Genomic DNA, 20174 nt, shown 5'->3' on the forward strand with positions numbered 1-20174 from the left:
AACACAGATGAAAGGCTATTAGTACCGCCCTCCCAAGAAATACTGGCTACCCAAATAATTGTACCAAACGAGTCAACCTAATAATGAAGACCAGATAAATCAAAAGCATTCATCTCATCTTTTTTTTTTTCTTATTAAGCACTAACATATAAAGGGCTTTACTCATGCTTAAAATCCTCCAGATGCCTAGCAGCTAAACTGCAAGAATATTTTGGCATTTAGCTTAGTTCACTTGTATTCATTGTTTATTATAGTAGCTCTCTTGTGCTGGATCAATACAGCCACTCATAAAACCATGCATTAAAAATAAATTCTGATAAAGGAAACTATACCAAAATTGGTGTTTAGTTTATCAAAGCAAGTAAACCCAAAGAAATCAGTCTCAATTTACTATGGTATAAGTAGAAGATATATACTCCTCTGTTGCTGCATATCTACAGAAAATATGAGGAAGGGTTAAGGGGATCTGGCTGAGAAAGATATCCTGGTCATCTTGTCAGGGTGGGATTGTTTCTTATAACTGATTTGCTCTTTGATCAAATAGATGTTTATAAATGCATGGAAAAACACAGTTTGTTATAGAAGAAAAAAAAAAGATACTCTAAAGAACAAAAATCTAACAAGATACTCAAATCCCACAGTTTCAGAAGTCTCAAATTTAAAAATCCCAGCCTACAATTACTGAATTTAAATTTTTAATGCAATACAATGCTTAAATGGTCACATTTTGGAAAACAGAATTTCACCAGCTTTTTATATGAAACCATTTTTTTCAATATAGGATATTTCTTATACCTTTCTAGCATATCTCTAGTTTCATTAAGTAATTTAATTGTAGCAGTGTCTCTTTCTGTGAGTCCACAGGCCTAGAAAAAGCAAAGACAGACACTGTTTAATAAGGAATCCATTGGCAATCGTAAGAATAATAGCAGCAATGGTATAGTTATGCATGCTGGAGTCAGGTCAAGACATGTGCTGAGTCAATTTTAAAATTTGATATTATATCATGATAAATTGATTTTTAAAAATAATTTGTACGTGTTCCTTTTAGTAAGTGTTTTAATTTAAAGAAAGAAATACCAGACTAATTGAGCAAAGTACTTTTTCCACTTCTGACCTCCAAATCTGAGATAAAACTTGCATATTTGCCTAAGTTAAAAGGGTAGGTATACGTGGTCACTTACTGAAGCTTAAATTTCTTCTTTATACTAGTTTAACATGAAGATAAGAATGAGTTTTCTCCAACTACCTGCTGTGGATGGAGGCAACCTTCAGAAGATTTAGGAAACTATTTTAACATTACAAATGAGACTTGATACAACTTTCTCTTGACTCCTATTCATCTTCCAGCCCAAATCAAGAGAGGACTTCAGCCCACCATCACTTTTTTGTGCATCACTGAGATGCTAAAATTGTCCATGATCTTTGCTGATAGGCAAGTGCAGGGTAATAGGATTTTGCTTATGGCTGAGTTAAGCTGTCTTATGTTAAAGCACACACCACAAGCAAAAAGCAGTAATTTGGTTGTGTTTCTGAGTTAAAAGCTGACATTCTGAGGATGACACTTGTTTTTAATTAAATCTGAAGGTTCAATTTTACTTTGCCTAGAATAGACATAAGGACGCTTGATTTATGAAAGAAGAGGCACTGCTATTTACCAAAGATAGTTGTCAGGGTATAACAAGAGGACAGTCAAAAAAAAAAAAAAAGGCGCTACCCAAAGAAGCAAATAAAAAAAAAATACATACTATGAAAAAAGGCAGATGAAAGAAATTAGAACAAATACCTGGCTAGCCAAGGGGTTTTCTTCATCCGGCATCAGATAATGACATAAGGGAGAGTAAGATGCAATCTGATCTGAATCTTGATATTCCACTACTTTCCTGATGTCTTTAAGTTTCTGCTCCAGCTCCAGAAGAGACAAGGTATGCTTAAGAGAAATACTGGAAAGGAAAAAGGCTACAATGTTGATTGCCAAAATTAATAATGATACATCATTAATTTATTCATAATGTGTTCACAAGTAAAAATCTTCTCTCCTCCCCAGTTCTGATAAAAGTCACTGTTCTGGGATCAGTAAAGTTAAAAAAGTTAAAAAAACCAGTAAAGTTAAAAAACTAACCACAGAGATTCTTACCTTCCAAAAACTTTATGCACAGCTTGTTTAACAACAGTTATTAACTCAGTCAGTCCTAGAACAAGAAAAGTGTCCAAATTATTACAATAATTTGCTCAAGTCTAGAAGAAAGCAGTATTTTGTAAGTATACTTAGCTTAGAGCACCATACCATCTCCTAAAAGGTGCTGAATACTTGATAAATATTGCTGCTGGACTTCAGGGGGAGCTAGAGGTTTCTGTAGGGGAAAAAAAAATTTTTTTGTAACATGCCAACAGTAGAGAACAATGCAAAAATCCTTCCAAGCAGGTTCTGACCAAATCCTTAATTTTTATAATATCCTAAGCAGACAGATTCCCCCATACTCATGCCTCTAGAAAACAACTGCATTTGGCAGCTCTCTGCTGAAGAGAGGTCACTTCTGAATCAGATTAGTTTCAAAGCATAGAGTAAGGAGCTCAGAAAATTCTTCAAATAAAAACTGAGGAAGATGTCCTGAAAAAATTGTATCTTGACTTCCCTTGGGTCTTTTGCAGTTTACTTAGGTCATCTTTCTCCCTTTCAACGTGTGTTCAATTCATTATAGTCAAATCTGTAACAGCCAAGCACCTGCCTGTCAGTCTGACAAATTTTTCCCTTACAGACTTTAGGGAATAGCAAGCCACCTCCCAGACTATCCAGATATGTAATTACAGGTTGTCAAATCTGCAGGAGAGACTGTTGTCTGCAAGTTACACAAATGCAGACAAAATGCCAATTTGACAACCTGTAACTGTTGTCTCAAATCTTCTCCTCTCTCACCAGTCACAGGCTGAAGCTTCTGATTCCTTCTCCCTGCCATCAGCCCAAGGGATCCTTTCATATATTCTCAGGCATTTTCTCTCTTCCATACTATATAGGTATCTCTTCTATCTTTATTGGCATAGAAAAGCTGCTTTCAGTTTGCATTCATATAAAGAAATCCCTTAAAAAAAAAACTACATTGCAGGTGAAACCAGACCCTTCATCTCCCTACCAAACCTAACCTACCAAAATAAGACATTTAGGCTCAAGCCTAATAAAGTCACGTAATTCCGCATCTGATAGAAAATAAACTTTCAGAAATTGAGACAGGATCTCAGTTTGCTCCAGCATAGTGCCTTGGAGTTGATCCTGTCAACCCTCTTCTCTATTGGAAAAGTAACAGAAAACACACTTATACTCCAAACTCAAATTGCCCAAAACCTTTTTTCAGATTTTACAAAACAAAACATGACCTCTATCGTCTCTACTTCCCCTAAAGAAAGCTTCCTATAAAACCCTCAGATGTGCCTTGACATGCTCTTTCTTGACTTCCATCAGGAGCAATCACAGGAAGGCATAAGACAACTAATAAAAGTTTGCATCCATTATTTTAAATAAGCCTTCCAACAATTCACAGATTTTCTTCTGCACAGTGGGCATTTCTTACTGCTATTGGAATCTACTTGTACTGAGCAGTGATAGCTATATCATATAAATGAAAAACCTTACTTGGCACTATCAACATAGACAGGTAAATGTGCTTTGAGAGCAACTGGAGTTAGTCAGTCAAATATGAAAGCCAACAGTTTTCTTCTTTAGTTCTAGGAAAACTTAACTGAGGGAATTAATCTACATGCTAGATATAAATTAACCTTCTGCAAGTTATACAAATGCAGACAAAAGCTATTCTGCAATATTGCTAGTATTTTGTTAAGCAACAGGATCACCAGATCATCCACATTTAGAGGCTGTGAAAACTCATGAATTTATCTTACTATCAGGAATACTTCCACATTTCTCACTTTTATAGCATTCTTGGTTTCATCCTAATAGTTCTAAACTATACTCTTTTTATCTCTCAAAAATTATTTCACATCCATGAAGTTACACCTTTGAAACAAAACAAAGAACTTACTGTGCCATTTTTGCAGACTGCAGCATTATCTAGGTAGATGTAACCGCCAATAATATTTAATTGCACTCGCAAAAGAACTACTAGCATACAGGTACTATATACAGCTACAATGCTTCTTGTGAAACCTTGAAAAGAGACAAATAAATAACTTTAAACTTAAAGAAATAAGAGCAAGTCAAGGAGGGAACAGAGCTCTCCAAGACTCAAAAAATGCTGATGATATTTAAATATACAGTAACTTCTCTCATTGGTTGCCCTAAAACACATTTTCACAACTCACACCCAAGACGATCACAATTCTAAGATGCATAGTGGCTACAGCTAAAGTGTTGCACAATTTGAAGTACTGTATTAACATAATTTAGCATGTTACACAAGGTTTTTTGGGGGGAGGAGGGAGGGAAAAGTTATGTAAGTTGCTCCAGAAGGTGTACCCTGTAACATATTCTTTTCTAAGGAACATAGATGTGCTGTCAAATACACTTTTTTTTCAGTAGGACAGGAATTGCACACAATAGTTAGCCTTCATCATGCAATTAAGACACAGAAGGCAAAACAGCAGCTCAGAAAACAGAAAATAAAGGTTGCCTAAAGGTATGAGCAGCTAATATCTAAAGAAAGAAAATTAAAATGAGCATCAGCTACCAACCACTAGGCAACAGAGAATGTGTGGAAGAAGTAACATGAATAAATCCGGATGAGTGCTGAGTAGGAAGAAAGAAACCAGATAAAAAGTAGAATCTGCAAAGGTGTTGTGAAAACGACAAACAAAACAAAGAAAGGAAAGACAAAACCAAAGGGCAGGGGGGGGATAACAAATGGTACCAAGAAACCAGGAGGAGTATTTAACCCCAACTCTGTGGCATTTCACTACATAGTTATCTGACTTCACTATTCCTCCTTCCCCTCCTCTTCTTCCATCTGCCAATATACCAAATGATGAACCAAAGGGTTCCATCGATATGATGGTTACTTGAAGCTTAGGCTCAGAAAGAGGAAATGAAAGGCCATATAAGGGCTGGTTTTCATTTCTGAGAGAAGTTTTCTGCTAGGTTCAGCACATAATTTTCTGAAAAACTAGTCTAATTTTTCTATAGTGATAAAGAAAGTTTTCACAAAGTTTTCTTAAGAAGGATAACATGAGAGGCAGTAACACTCTTCACCTTTGTCTTTGAGCTTCTAACTTCCCTGAGGAATATTAAAAAGTGCTTGATTAGGAGCTTTTTTATTATTATTATTTTATTTGGAGGGTGGTATGCTATCTTTATATCTACTGAAACAACAACCCATGCTGATATACTATGTGCATTTTAAAGGATCTGAAAGACGTTTTTAAATTTATTCTGAAGATTATGTAGATGTAATCTTTCATTTACACTTACTTATTATCTTTAAATCCTCCCATATTTCTAACTTGTTTGCTGGCCTGTGGAAAAAAATAAATGGAAACATTAAACATTAAAAAGTATATTTTCCTTGGAAATTAATATAGAAGCTAAATGAAATAGCAGAAGTCCAAGGCAAGTTTATATAACTTCTATAATTATTTATATTAGGTTTATATCTACATTGATTTGTATAGTTCAGGAAAATAGCATATAAACAATGCACTATGAAGTCATAGAAAAGATAATAAAACTTTAATGTATAAACACAATATTTAGTGATGTGGATTAGATACTGTTATATTATCAATCTGAATTCCTACACTAAGTGGTCAAAAAAAAGAAAGCCCTTTGATGGCACAAAGTGGTAAGTCTTTTCTGGGGCCTTCATCTTGTATATATTTAACACAGACCTCAGTTCAGTAGGGTTCTCTGTATGCCCATGTGCATAACAGCAGCAGAATCAGAATTTCCATCCCACTATTCTAACAAGACTTGCCATTGCCTCTATTGGTTTTAAAGTACAGGCTTGAACAAAAAACAGACATAGATCCTGACCATCTTTGGAAAAGAGGTACTGCCCCATGCAAGCTTGATGTTTTTCTTCTGTCAAGAGGCACGTTTACTTTTTGACCTAACCAATTCCTAAGACTGTATATATTCTACAGCCAAAAGAGCAAGGCTGTAGAGTGCACAGATGCATCTGAACTGCCTAAAGCACATGACACATTTAAAACTACAAACCAGAGGCAATGTTAGCAGTACAGCTGCAGTAACAGAAGTGAGAGCAAGTTAACCATCCAAAAATCATAGTCAGTCTTTCTCTTTTGAAAAGCACTATCAGTAAATAATGATTACTGTATCTCTGTGATAAATGAAATAATTTGTAAAAGTAATCTGGGAAACATTTGGCAAAATAATACATTCAAAATCAAAAGCAATACTTTCAAAATCAAAAGTAAGTATGTAGAGAAGATAGTTCAGATTAAACTATGTTTAAATTTTACAGTAACCTAGTTTATAAAAACACTTTTCATTAGAAATTAGTTATCTAAACAGGCATAGTTCACCATAATGGGATATTTCATCTTCCTGGAATGCACACATGAACTTTGGTGTAATGGTCAAACTAATGCCATCTTGCACATAAACAATGGATTTTTTTAGCTCACCACTATCAAATAATACAGATGAGTTGATACAATGAACTATTAAATCTACAAGCGTAGAAAGTGAAGAGACTAAATAAAGGATAGCTGTAAGAGATACAAATAAGATATGTATGTGAAGACAACTTACATATACTATTTTCATAAGTTACAGTTTTAAAAGCCACTGAAGAACAAAACAAAAGAAAGACTTACGGGGGGAAAAAAAAAAAAAAAAAAAAAAGAGTAACATTTCTGTAGGTAATGCACATAACAGCACACAAAACCACATGTAACTTATGAGTGGAAAGTTTTCCATGCCAACAGAAGAAAGAAAGATAAGCCAATACATCAACTTCAGCCAATTCATTTGCCCCTATTATGTCAAAACATTTTATAGAGCTCATGCTTATGAAATTCCTTCTCACAACATAAGGTGACAACAATGTATCAGCTTAAGTTTGCAAGTATGAAGTCTAAGGGGATTTTTTTCAGTCTTTGCTGCAATTTTTTAGGACTCAGCTGCTATTCAGAACTCCACTTTTATTTCACATTTGTTTACTTGGAAAGTCATTATCTGCAACAGAAGCAAGGCAAAAAATAATGCAAACATAAAATAGAGGCTTGAAATAAACTTAAGTGTTGAATAGATGGGAGATGTATAACATTCACAAGACTACAACAACAACCACTTTGCCCCACCTCATTCAATCACATTGCTTCGAAATGACGAGTACGATGAGAGAGAGCACGGACACTGGTGGCCTTGTTTGGTGCTCCCTCTTGAAATGTTTCTTTGGAAGACTGAAGCCTGCCTCCCCCTTCTACTCCTGGCCACCTCAAATTGCTAAAACAATGCAATAAGTTTTAAATTTAAGGAACTTCCAGGATTTAAAGTTAAAGGACTTTAACTTAACAAGATCTCCTCATAGAATGTATATTATGAGAATTCTGATTGACAAATTTTATGAGAGAAAGAATGCATCTTCAGGCACATTAAGAGCAGTAAATACCTACATCTATTCTTTGGTACACTCAACAACAATGGCATTGGAAAACTCTGAAGCAGTTTGACTCATCTTCTCAAACTCAAGTGAAAAGAAAACAAAGCCATACCTTTGTCTGTAGCACAAGAACATGGAGCTTCTTGAAAGACTAACCTTAAAGCCGTCTCTGATGCATTATTTCCTGATCTGGGCCCCCTAACCCTTTCTCGGCCATTTTAAGAAGTTCAAGCATCTATTTAAAACACCCTCAGCAGAAGTTGGAAAAGGAAGCATTCAGATACAAACTCTACTGTAAGATACAGTCTAAGCAGATATCCATGCTTAAAAGACACTCATGACTTCAGGTGCAGGTAACGAGCATGTTTTAATATGAATTTCCACTCCTTATGAGTGGAAAGTTTTCCATGCCAACAGAAGAAAGATAAGCCAATACATCAACTTCAGCCAATTCATTTGCCCCATTATGTCTAAAATTTGAATAAATTCAATAATTTGAATAAATTCAATAAATTCAATATATTCAAATAAATTTGAATAAATTCAAATTTGAATAAATTCAAATTCAATAAATTCAATAAAATTTGAATTCAGAAATGCATTACAACAGTAAAGAAATCTCATCTCTGTTCTCACTGGGATCACAAACCACTTCAACTAGTCAAACAAGTTGGAGACATCAGATATATTCTGAGGAAAGAATGCATGCTACAGAGAAAATACAATGACATTATGTACCTTTACCATGAAGCAAAGGTTTATGGATCTTTGTAAATTGTTTTGCTGTACACTCCAGAAGACAAATCTGGAGATCCACGTGATCTCTCGTTCATTCAGATTAACTTTTCATTGAGCAAAACTCTTGTTATGACAAATATATTAAATATTCCATAACAATCAAAAACTTTCAATTCTTCATTGTTTTGAGTAAATATTCTTCAGTTACAGATACCAGTTCTCAGATAAGCTATTATCAATACATTATTCAGTGTATAATTCCCATTATATATACCACATTCCCTTGCCTGGTTGTGGGTGGCTTTTTGCCTAAAAAAAAGACAGGTGACTGGATAAGCAATTTATTAAATGCTGGACAGCTGAACTTACAGCTACATTAATAAGTTAGTGGGAGGTAAAACAGAGAGGTTGTCTAGAGTGAGTCAGGAACCCTGTGTTAACCTCCTACATAACACTCTTACTCCATGCTAAATGCCAAGCAGCTTACTCCACTTTTAAGGCATGCTATTTTGCACTTTACATGTTTAAAAATATGCTATTTGTTCCTGCAGTTATAATGAAAATAAAGGTGTTTTTACCCTGCTAGGGATAAGAAACTTGAACAAGTCAGAACTGGAATGTAGTGGATACAAACTCACTTTTATCGCTGATTTTACCAAAAAACAAGGTATTTTTCTATTTGATGGCTTACAAGCTTGTAAGTTATTATCACAGAAAAGTTTCTTTGCTGTGGAGTTAACAAAAATAACAAAATATCAGAGTAATCGATACTCAGATAAAGAAGTGTGTCTAAAACTCTATACATTCCTCTTCATGTATGAAATGCCTCTACTTGCTCAACTTAAAAATAAAATAAAGAAATTCTCATAGCTCTCTTCTTTCAGACAGCTATCCCCTTGCAATCTAACCTTGGATACTTTTCAGTACCATTTACATGTCTGACCTTGATAATATTACATAAACAATTTTAACAAGCACAACATCAACAACTCATTCAAGATGCTGCGCCCCATTTAACAAGAAGACTAGATCCCATAAGCACTTTATCTGCTTATCTTACAAGCACTCACCAAAAACAATGGCTCTCATTGCATCAACTCAAAGCAATGATCATTTCTTGTAATATTTGGAGAATGATACTCATACCTACCAGATTATACCTAATATGACAAAATATTTATATAATGATTTCAAAATACTTTAGTGATTCAAGGGACAAAGAATCAAAATCCCATGATCTCTAAATTACAAACACATTATTTAAAAAAAAAAGCTTAATCTTGTGATCAAAAGACATTATCCTTAACATAAATAACAATATGGTCTTACCTATTTTTAAGTAGGGATGTGAGACTCTCAGAATTTAACTGATGCATTAAGGCATCCCTCAACGTTGGAAGCATTGAGAGCACTATCATTGGGAAAAAAAAAAAAAAAGGTCAATGTCAAGAAAAACATCTTGAACCAGTTCCCAACTCTCACTTTCTCTCAATAGATACTACATAACATAGATCTCATGCTCAACATGTCAAGCTGCAAAGACAAGCAACAGAAAATCCTGAGAGTACGCAGTGCAATTACCTGCTTGCCCTCTTGCCAGCTGGGAAAAACTTCTGCTTTTATGTGGCTACACGGCTCTAGTTGGCTCTAGCTATATTAACATACTCACACTGTGCATATATGCATGTAGATATCCTCAATTCTCTAGAAGAAAAAAATGGTTAAAATCTATACTGTTGAATTTCCCCACATGAGAAGAAAAGGTTTTGAGTTCTTTACCAGTAAGAGGGCCAGAATGATATATGAGAAAGCTCTTTTAAACAAAGGAAAGCTTGCAGGAAAAAAATCCTTTATTTCACGAACATTCAACATCCAAATCCAGTTATACGATGCAAACAGGAATTGGAAAACATTCATGCACAGAACAGAACAAATGCTAAGAACAAAATATGGAAAAAACGGCAAAAAGAATGCACCTTGCCAGACAGAAGGTACTTGGTACAACAAATAGCAAAACAAAACTTAGGTCTTGCAGTAAAATCAATCTCAGCGCTACAAAATGGAAAAGATTAAAAAAAGGAAACAGACTGATCAGGGATAACAAGGCACACAGAAAGCATTTTCAGCCACTCACGAAGCCATTAAAAATTTCAAAAGGAGGAAATAGCGCTCAATTTGTTTTAAAGAAATAGTTTTGAATGTCATGTATTTAAATGAGTGACAATTTTTTTAACCTTTACCCCACTATTTCCACTCCACAGTCCAATGACAAATGCTATAATATAATTGCTTTCACTTTTGCCACCAAGCTAGTGAAATACATTTTAACTGCTCTAAGTGTAGGGAATTAATGTGTTGTTGTGCTCCTTGCTGCAAAGGAAAATGACCCACCAGGTTCTCTGTGTAGCTTACTAACAACATGTTATAATGAGTAAGAGTATTAATCCTGCTGTAAATTCAGTATTTTTTGAATCTAGGTGCTGTTTCACACATGAATAACACATACAGTTCGGAAAACAAAAGTGGTTTAAACCGTCAAAAGCTGTAATCTTCATGTAATCAAATATGCACATACAGATAGATATATTAAAAACTAAGGGCACAGATGACCTCTGTAAATCCTTTCAGTTCTTCTGATTCTATTTTTATTATGTAACCTGACCATATTTATATAATAGTATTCAATTTTTAAGAATCTGAATTTTGCTACATTTCTTACTCTTCTCTCATCTCATCAATATCTAGCATAAATCCCAAATAATTCCACCTATCAAGAACACTAAGTATTTCCTTATCTTACCTGTCATATTGCATGTCCTTTGATTACTTTCAAAATGATATTGCCTTCGTGCTTGGGCGATGTATTCAGCTGCTTCTCTTTCTTGGATTTCTCTGATTTTCTTCTGCCCATACTTTCCCAGTAAATAGACTCCTACAGAGACATTTTTATACGACAAGTTGCTTTAAAAAATGAGAAGGCCCTCCCCCCTCAGCCCCTTTCACTGGTTTTAAACCATTAGGGTAGATAGTATTTTGGGGGGATATGTGGGTCTTAAGTATTTTAATAGGAACAGATGACAGCAATCATCAAAACAATGTCTTCAAAATGCAGTAAAGTGTGAAGGGTAACGATTAGAACACGGTAAGAAACTTTTCCAAGATGAGATTTTTTTGCCCTTCAAAAAAAAGTCATTTTTGGTACTACTGAAACGTGCACATGCAGTATTGAAGAAATTGAAGTAAAGATTATGCAGAGAGGAACGCTGAATAACAGAAAGAATAAAGAAATTTACATGCATTAAGTCTAGAGAAGGATAAAAATGGAAAGTCTTCAAAAAGATAACTTCTCTGCTGCTAGTTTTAGAAGAATAGAGGTAAAACTCAGGTCCCTAAAACCACAGAAGAGAAAAATGATATGGTCCAGCAGTTCCTTTGTTTGTTCCTGACGCTTGTGCATAGGAAGAACCTTAGCTTCAGTGAGGCTTCACTGCAGCCATCAGCTGCATCACCTTCTCCACAGGTTTCTCTATTCTCTCCTCCCATCCTCTGGTCTGATTTCTTCTCATGCCTGGTTCCTACTCTCCAGCTCCACACTCCTCCCACCCTGAGGCTCTAGTCACCCCCCATCATCCTCACTATAAATCTCTATTTCCACAAAGACCCACCAAAATTCTTGTTCTGAATTTCTTCTGCTCCCCATATACACATCCCTCTGAAGCGTCCTCCAAGTGCTCTGCCCACACCTCTGGGGTTCACAAACCTCTCCTGGCTGCCTGCAGCCCGCTTCTCTTTCCTCATCTCCATCTCTCTTCCCTTTCTAAGCCATTTCTCAAGATAGCACTGTGTCTTCCATAATTTCTGCAGCACTTTTCACCCACTGCAAACTCCTCTCCATGAACTCCACACTCTGCAGCCAGGGCATCTCATACACTCTGCCACTGGAAAGATCTTAGTCCTACTGCAGTCCCTGCTACCAACAACCCATCCCATACATCAAGTTACTTTGCTGTTTCCTAGTAACTACCTAACTAGGAACTGTCATTTCTCTGTTTATCAAGCTGTTCTCACTCTCACAAAAGAATCTAAAGGAAGAAAAAGGAGGGCGAGGCACAGAAAAGACTATTTCACACTTTGATCATCTTCTCTCCATTGGCAAACAATTCCCTACATACTGGAATTACTCTGAAAAGTGCCAGACCTGGCTCTGTTAAGTCAATAACAGTACACAGAAGAAATGTACCTTTTTTTTTTTTTTTTTTTTTTTTTTTTAATTCCCACCAATGTAAACACTATGCAAACATAGAGCTCCAAAGTTTTCTTTAAGGTCAAAATTTCATGTTTCAAAAGATAATACCCAATGGAATGAATTTAACAGTCAGCAGCTGCTGACTGCTGAAAGCTGTTAACTGCTTTATAAGTCAAACTCACTGGAAAAAACAAAAAACAAAACCAAACAAGATTTTGAATTTGTTACATAGTTTGGACATCAGAACCTTTCAATACATTCTCCCATACTATCATCAGCATTTCAAATGATATGTAAAATTTGTGCCCCTAATATCTACAGCTGCAAAAAGTACGCCTGTTCATATTGGCATTATATTTTTAATAGGCAGCTACAAACAAGACCAGTTTCAAACAATGAATCTCTTCCATTCAGTCACCAAAAGTGTCAGAAAATAAAAATATGGAGAGTGATTCTCTGTTTCCTCAGCCTTTATATGGACATTATTTGTCACACATAGAAGATCCACCCCATCAAAAAGTTAAATATTATAGTTCCATATACATAAAACGTGATTTTACCACTGTAAATTTTTAACCCAAATGAGACTTCATAATTAACATTTAAATACAGTTTTCTGTAAAGAGATAATCAAATCCTGCCAAGAATCAGGATACGTTTAGAACATAAGCCTTAAGGTATTGTTTTTTTTTTCCAGTTCACTTACTGAAATACCAACAATTAATTTTTTTCAGTATAAGCAAATAATTTGTTGAACACAAGTGTTTTCATGTATTTTATCCCAATCTCTAATTCAAGTTACATTCAGATATAGTAGATTGTCAAAATAATTACTTTGGTTTCATTTTTTCCTAAAAATAAATCATTTTTCTCCAACTTTTATGGCAGAAAGGTCTCATAGGTATAAAACAGCCTCTGCCTCCTGCACGTGAACATGGTGCAGGCAGACATGAGACTATGAAAAGCAAACAAGAAGAATCATGTGCATGCCCTAGAGTAATATGCTGGAGTAGCATCTTCATAATTAATATTGAGAAAGTTAATTGCGTAACAGTTGACTGTTAAAGCAGTGTGATTACTCTGCACAAAGAATTGCTGAGCCTTGTGAGGGTCCAAAGTTGCATTAAGAGTTGTCCAGGTTTAACAAAGAGTTTCCAGAGAAGACACTCATCTAAAATGGTGCAAGACCATAGCATTAGCAGTCCAATTTCTCTCCTCCTCTCCCACTACAAGCCTTAACTTTGATACATCAAAAATCTGTGTTACTTACTCCAACACCACCTTCATTTTGGGGGATTCAATGCATTAGAACTTAACCCAGGTAAAAGGTATAAGTACATAAGGCAAAAGTTGTATCGTCCACATAGCTTAAATGAAACCAAGGAGCCAAAGAAAACTTCCATACATACAGCAGACTGTGACTCTTATTACTAACTGCATAGCTCCTAAGTGCTCTCCTCAGTGGCTCTAAGTAACGTGGAGAACATGACACTGAAGCAGGGAAATTCTAGTCCTGCTCTTGTCAGCTTTGTGACAGGGAACTTACGCACACTAGTCACACTTGCCTGCACTGGGAAGCAGAGCCTCTGCAACTTTCTGGATCATGGGACATTTCAAGGAGCTCAGGAGTCTGCATGTTTTTTCGCATTTTATTTCAGAACTAGTGTGTGTGCATCTATAAAATTAATTCAGAAGACTCTAAAAATAATATAGATTTTAAAGACAAAGCTGAATGAATTAAACAAAAATGCAATTACTTACTGATGCTTAGAGTTCAAAGTAGAACCAGAAAAAGCCCATTCTCAGAAAAGCCATAATGTCAACATTAACTAAAATAACGGTAGGAAACTAAGTTATCATATTGAAAATCCCTTATATTAAAACGAGAAGAATGAACATCAAATTTTTACAATCATTTTACCTCTCAATAGAGTATAGGAGATCTGCAGAAAGTGGCAGCAGCAACATTATACTCATCTAATTAGCTAAAGAGTTGTATAGAATTTCATACAGTATCTTTCCCACATGTTCCATATAGAACCAGGAATAATAACAACAATAAAAAAAATCAGCATATGAGACTATCCAAAATACAATTTCTATGTAAATCTTTTTCCACCTTTTTTAAAATGTAAATTATGCAAACAACTATAGTCTGAACATTTCTGAATTGCCCAAAGGTCAAACACAGATTAGTGGTGCAAACCAGGACTGCATCAGCTTATGTCAGAAGATTCAGATAGAGGAACCCCAGTAAGGATCTGATACTACTATTCGCACAGCTCTAAAACTGACCTTCAGAGTGAAATATATTTATACCGGCTAATCTACAACACAGTAATCCACCATACCCATTTCCTGTGGAAGCAACATTTTCATTTATCTGTTAACAGTGAATTGAGTGTAAATATGCTCTAATTTTTCTCTTATACTGTAGCACTGCACAGCTTCTTTCTATTTAAAGGCAAGTCACAAAAGAGTACAAAATCTACAGGCTCTTTACACCTTCATGCCAGTGGCCTGAAACAGGTAGGATATTTCCCAATTCACATGAGTTACCAATTTCTTAATTGTTCCTTTGCCCTTTCCTTTCTTCACAGGTGGAATGCAGAGATGAGTAACAGTCTGGGACTGTTAGCCAGGAGGCATCAAGAAGGTTTTAGTTTTTATCCCCACTGCAATGCTTCCCTCAAACAGAAGTTTTTCACTTAGAATTTTTGTCAAGAATTTCATCAAAATACAAATCATGCTAACACATAGCAGTCTGGATCCTTCTAGCACATCAGCGACTCTTAAACATCAGGAAAGAGGAAGAGCATTAAAACTCAGGAAAGGAGAACTCTGCTCTGAAACCTTAATTCTTGCCCTGTGCCTCAGACAGACCCCCCAAACCATCCATTTCACCTGCCAGGTAACACAGGCCTTGGAGGGTCACAAACACCAACACAGAAGACACTGATGCACCATGACTTCATTGAGCCAGAACAGTATCAGTGAGAAACAGTAAGCTATAGCTCAAGTACAAAGAAAGAAAGAATGCCATTAAAAATAACAGAAGGAAAGTTTGGAACAGGAATACATTTCCTTTTACACAGCTAAGATACAGCTGTATTCACTGTGTAAGAGGTGGTTATAAGTTTTATTTCATACTTATGTTCTGAAATAATAACTCACTAGGACAAAAAATTTCCAAATAATGATCTTTACCACTATTTATTGACATAAGTTTTTCTGCTGTTTCTGCAAGTAGTGATTTGTCCTCACATGTATCAATTGATCCATGATTTTGTATGTACAATTGTCCTGTTATAGCTGAAAACCGTACTTAAAACAGGAAAGTACTATAACTTTACTTTCTTGCACCACTGATTTCCATTTCCACCAAAGCCTATTTATCACTCCTTCACTAACTCAGAAACATTTTCTTTTTCTAAGCGGATGTATTTCTGAACTGAAATGCTCTTTCCGCAAGATGAAGGTTGCAACATTTGTTTGCAAGTATTTGCAAGTATTTGAATAATAATTTAATCACCAAAGAAATCAGAATCATACATTTCATACACACCCTGAACTTGCTCTTCTACACCAATAAATAAATTTCAACACAGTGAATCATTTTGTAACATCCACTGAAATCTGGCTTCAACGCTGAGTGCTGGAATATAAGTCACTTAAAAATAATTCTACTTATCCAGTAAGGACCTAACACGTCCCTGCAGTTCAAACACACTAATGCTCTCCTTACGTTAAACATTCTGGTGGGTTTGATCCAGACCAAACTTTAGCTTTTGGTACTCTGAAGAAATTTAAGTCTTCTTGGTATGCAATTTACCTTCAATTGCTAAAAGAACAGATGCCCAAAGAAAGAGTTTTTACGCGGTCTTTGCTAAGTTCAAGCCTCAACCTTGCTCAATAGTTCAGGCAAATTATACCCAAGTTGCTTTTCCATCAGTTTGAGTTCTTATCTCAAGGGTTTTTGCAATGGATTTTTCTGCTTACAAAGATGTAGTATTAGCAATCACAGAAACACTGAATGACAGTCAGTGCACAAGGACTCCATCTCAGTAATTGGAAGCAAAGGTGCCAACTGATTCAAATTTAAATGCAATAACTCTTCTGCAATATAATACAAACACACTAGTCTATCAGTAATTAGGTAGAGACTTTTGTGTACAATCTCAATCAATATTTCTTATCAATCTCTGACTACCTCTAGGTGAAAAACTTAAAATTATTATGGTCTGTGATAGAGGTGTTCCAGTTTCCTTTGCTATGCCCTCCTTCCCAGAAGATATACCTACAGCTCTTAAAAACCACAGGAGAAGGGATAGATTCTAGTCTCTGACACTTAATAAGCAGATTTGACTGCTTTTCTCAAATCATTCAACCACTTGTTGCATCCTACCTCTCAACATTAGGCAGTATTTTTTGGAAAAGAGTCAACTGTGGATCTCAGTGTCGAGATTTATTAGCAAGTGCCAGCACAGCTTACTGTGGTTCCTGGAGTTACTTAAGGTCTGACCTACAACTAATGGATGATCAAAGTACTGATGATTCAGCTGCTGAGCCACTGTAATGCAACAGTCTTGAGTAGAATCATAGAATCAGTGAGGTTGGAAGGGACCTCTGGAGATCATCTAGTCCCACCTCCCTGCTCATCACGGTCACCTAGAGCATGTTAGACAAGGCTGCATCCAGGCGGGCCTTGAAGAGCTCCAGAGAAGGAGACTCCACAACCTCTCTGGGCAACCTGGTCCAGTGCTCCGTCACTCTCACAGGGAAGAAATTCCCCCTCACGGTCAGGTGGAACTTCCTGGGCTTCAATTTCTGCCCATTGCCTCTTGTCCTGTCACATGGGACAACTGAAAAGAGTTTGGCCCCATCCCCTTGACACCCTCCCTTCAGGAACTTATACACATTGATAAGATCCCCCCTCAGTCTTCTCCTCCCCAGGATGAACAGGCCCAGCTCTCGCAGCCGTTCCTCATAGGGCAGGTGCTGCAGCCCTCAGATCATCTTCGTAGCCCTACGCTGGACTCTCTCCAGCAGCTCCATGTCTCTCTTGGACTGGGGAGCCCAGAACTGGACACAGCACTCGAGATGAGGCCTCCCCAGGGCTGAGTAGAGGAGCAGGATCACCTCCCTCCACCTGCTGGCAACACTCTTCTTAATGCACCCCAGGAGACCATTGGCCTTCTTGGCCACAAGGGCACATTGCTGGCTCATAGTCTTGTCATCCACCAGCACTTCCAGATCCTTCTCTGCAGAGCTGCTCTCCAGAAGGTCAACCCTCAGCCTGTACTGGAGCCTAGGGTTATTTTTCCCTAGGTGCAGGACTCTGCACTTGCCCTTGTTGAACCTCATGAGGTTCCTCTCTGCCCAGCTCTCCAGCCTGTCCAGGTCTCTCTGAATGGCAGCACAGCCCTCAGGTGTATCAGCCACTCCTCCCAGCTTGGTATCATCGGCAAACTTGCTGAGGAGGCACTCTGTCCCCTCATCCAGGTCATTGATGAAGAAGTTGAACAGGAAGGGACCCAGTCCTGAGCCCTGAGGGACGCCACTAGCCACAGGCCTCCAACTGGACTGCACACCACTGATGACGACCCTCTGAGCTCTGCCTTTCAGCCAGTTGTCAATCCGCCTCACTATCCACTCATCTAACCCACACTTTCTGAGCTTATCTAGGAGGATGTTATGGGAGACAGTGTCAAAAGCCTTGCTGAAGTCAAGGTACACAACGTCCACTGCTCTCCCCTCATCTGCCCAGCCAGTCATTCCATCATAGAAGGCTATCAGGTTGGTTAAGCAGGATTTCCCCTTGGAGAATCAATGCTGCCTACTCCTGATCACCTTCTTTTCCTCCATATGTCTGGAGGTGACATCCAGAATGAGCTGTTCCATCACCTTTCCAGGGATGGAGGTGAGGCTGACAGGCCTAGAGTTGCCTGGGTCCTCCTTCTTGTCCTTTTTGGTAAAAGGTGAACCGCTTGTTAGAAGCATAGCCTCTTCTTTTGTTTTTTGATCAGTGACATTTTGAATTACTTCATTTTAGCTGCTATAAATTCCCTTTTTTTTTAAAAAAAAAACCATGCTTCAGTCAGCAGTTTTTCAGTGAAAGTGACACTGAACTGTGTATATATCTATATCTACCTATCTATACATACGTACATATATATATATATATATATACATATATCAGCAGCACTCATAAGGAAAAAGCTGCAAATTCACCCTAGTCCCTAGTGTGGCAGAGGGTCCTTTAAATATGAATTCAGGACTTCAATTTCAGGCTATCAGGACTCCCAAGAGCCATGAGTTCCATGGTATCTGCTTTCCCAAGTGGACAATGAACCATGTTTGCTAGATGAAACCGGGACAACAACTGATGGTTTTACTATCCCCATCTGTCTGCCTACTACTCTCACAAGGACAGATGAAGGGGAGGGGGAACACTTGCAGGTTACCACTTGGTATATTACAGTAAGTCTGTTAAATAAACACAGCGGGCTCTAAGCGTAGCTCACAAACTGGTTAACTTAATGTCTTGCTATACTTCCAGTCAAAAACCTGCAGGCGAGGGAGTGAACTGGAGAAGTGGTTTGACAAGCACTTCAGAAACCATCATTTAACGTATTATCATATGTTAATCTGCACACTGTTGAACAAACACAGAAGGAATTCATACTGAAAGGATACAGAGGAAATAATAGCACAAGTCAAAATTACGTACAGTTCACCTTCACAAGAAGCTTCACCTGGACGAAAAGGTGAAAAAGAATCTGTACTGCAGTAACTCTTCAGCCCTCGGAATTTTTAACTGTTTAGGGAAGTTTTGGTGGGTACAAACAAACACAATTTTTCTCAGCAACTTTATAACATTTGTGCTGCTTTCATAAAACATAAGATCAAACAAATCCTATAACTGAGCATGCAAAGAGACAACTGTACCTTTTGAAAAGTATTATCTAATCACCACAAAAGACCATTTTTTATCAGCTGCACAGAACTACCAGCTTTCAACCTCTGCCCTAGAAATAATCTTAGAAGCGTTACCGACGCCTAAGTGCCGCTGGACGTCGTTTCAAAGCGGCATAAACAACGGCCCCGAGGGGGTTACGCAACGTGACTCCCCGTGCTTCAGGGCTGAGGGGACGGTGCGCTTTGCGCAGGAGAAAAAAATGCTCTCTGAGCTCCCCGAGAGTTGCCCGGTTAAGTGCGTTAAAAAAAATAATAATTAGTTCATTTTTATTTGAACTGCAACCCCGAACAGGCGAGGAGCGTTGGCAGGTAAAGGCGCCGCCCGGGAAACCTGCCGCAGCCCCCACGCAGCCCAGGCCGCGCACCCGCCAGCAGCAACGGCCCTAACGGCGCCGCAACGGGCCCGGCAGCCGCCGCCGCCGCCGCCGGCCCCCTCCCGGCCCAACGGCGGCCCCCTCCCTCCCTCCCTGCCGCTCACCGCCGAGGAAGGTGCCGAGGAAGAGACATTTCTTCTTGTGCCGCTTGAGGAAACTCCAGAGGGATCGGAGCATCCTGCGCGCCCGGCCGGGCCCCGCCGTTCGCCTCAGCGGAAGGGGCGGAAGGGGCGGTAGCGGCGGCGCCTGCCCGCCCCCGCCGCGCCC

The 20174-nt window shown here is 37.9% G+C and overlaps 1 protein-coding gene across 1 annotated transcript in view; it reads right to left on the reverse strand.

Annotated features, from left to right (window-relative positions):
* PEX3 (peroxisomal biogenesis factor 3) overlaps positions 1 to 20115 on the reverse strand; it is a 22798-nt gene extending 2683 nt beyond the window's left edge. Inside the window, exons 1-9 of the mRNA XM_062572444.1 lie at positions 20012 to 20115; positions 11110 to 11241; positions 9639 to 9720; positions 5417 to 5460; positions 4035 to 4159; positions 2288 to 2354; positions 2138 to 2192; positions 1787 to 1943; positions 796 to 866 (exon numbers count right to left, since the gene is read on the reverse strand). Coding sequence (XP_062428428.1) covers positions 796 to 866; positions 1787 to 1943; positions 2138 to 2192; positions 2288 to 2354; positions 4035 to 4159; positions 5417 to 5460; positions 9639 to 9720; positions 11110 to 11241; positions 20012 to 20084 — 806 coding nt within the window. The 5' untranslated portion in view covers positions 20085 to 20115. The remainder of the gene's footprint in view (positions 1 to 795; positions 867 to 1786; positions 1944 to 2137; positions 2193 to 2287; positions 2355 to 4034; positions 4160 to 5416; positions 5461 to 9638; positions 9721 to 11109; positions 11242 to 20011) is intronic.
* Positions 20116 to 20174: the final 59 nt, after the last annotated feature.

The sequence above is a fragment of the Rhea pennata genome, chromosome 3 (assembly GCF_028389875.1).
Source record: "Rhea pennata isolate bPtePen1 chromosome 3, bPtePen1.pri, whole genome shotgun sequence".
In the NCBI taxonomy this organism is placed as follows: domain Eukaryota; kingdom Metazoa; phylum Chordata; class Aves; order Rheiformes; family Rheidae; genus Rhea; species Rhea pennata.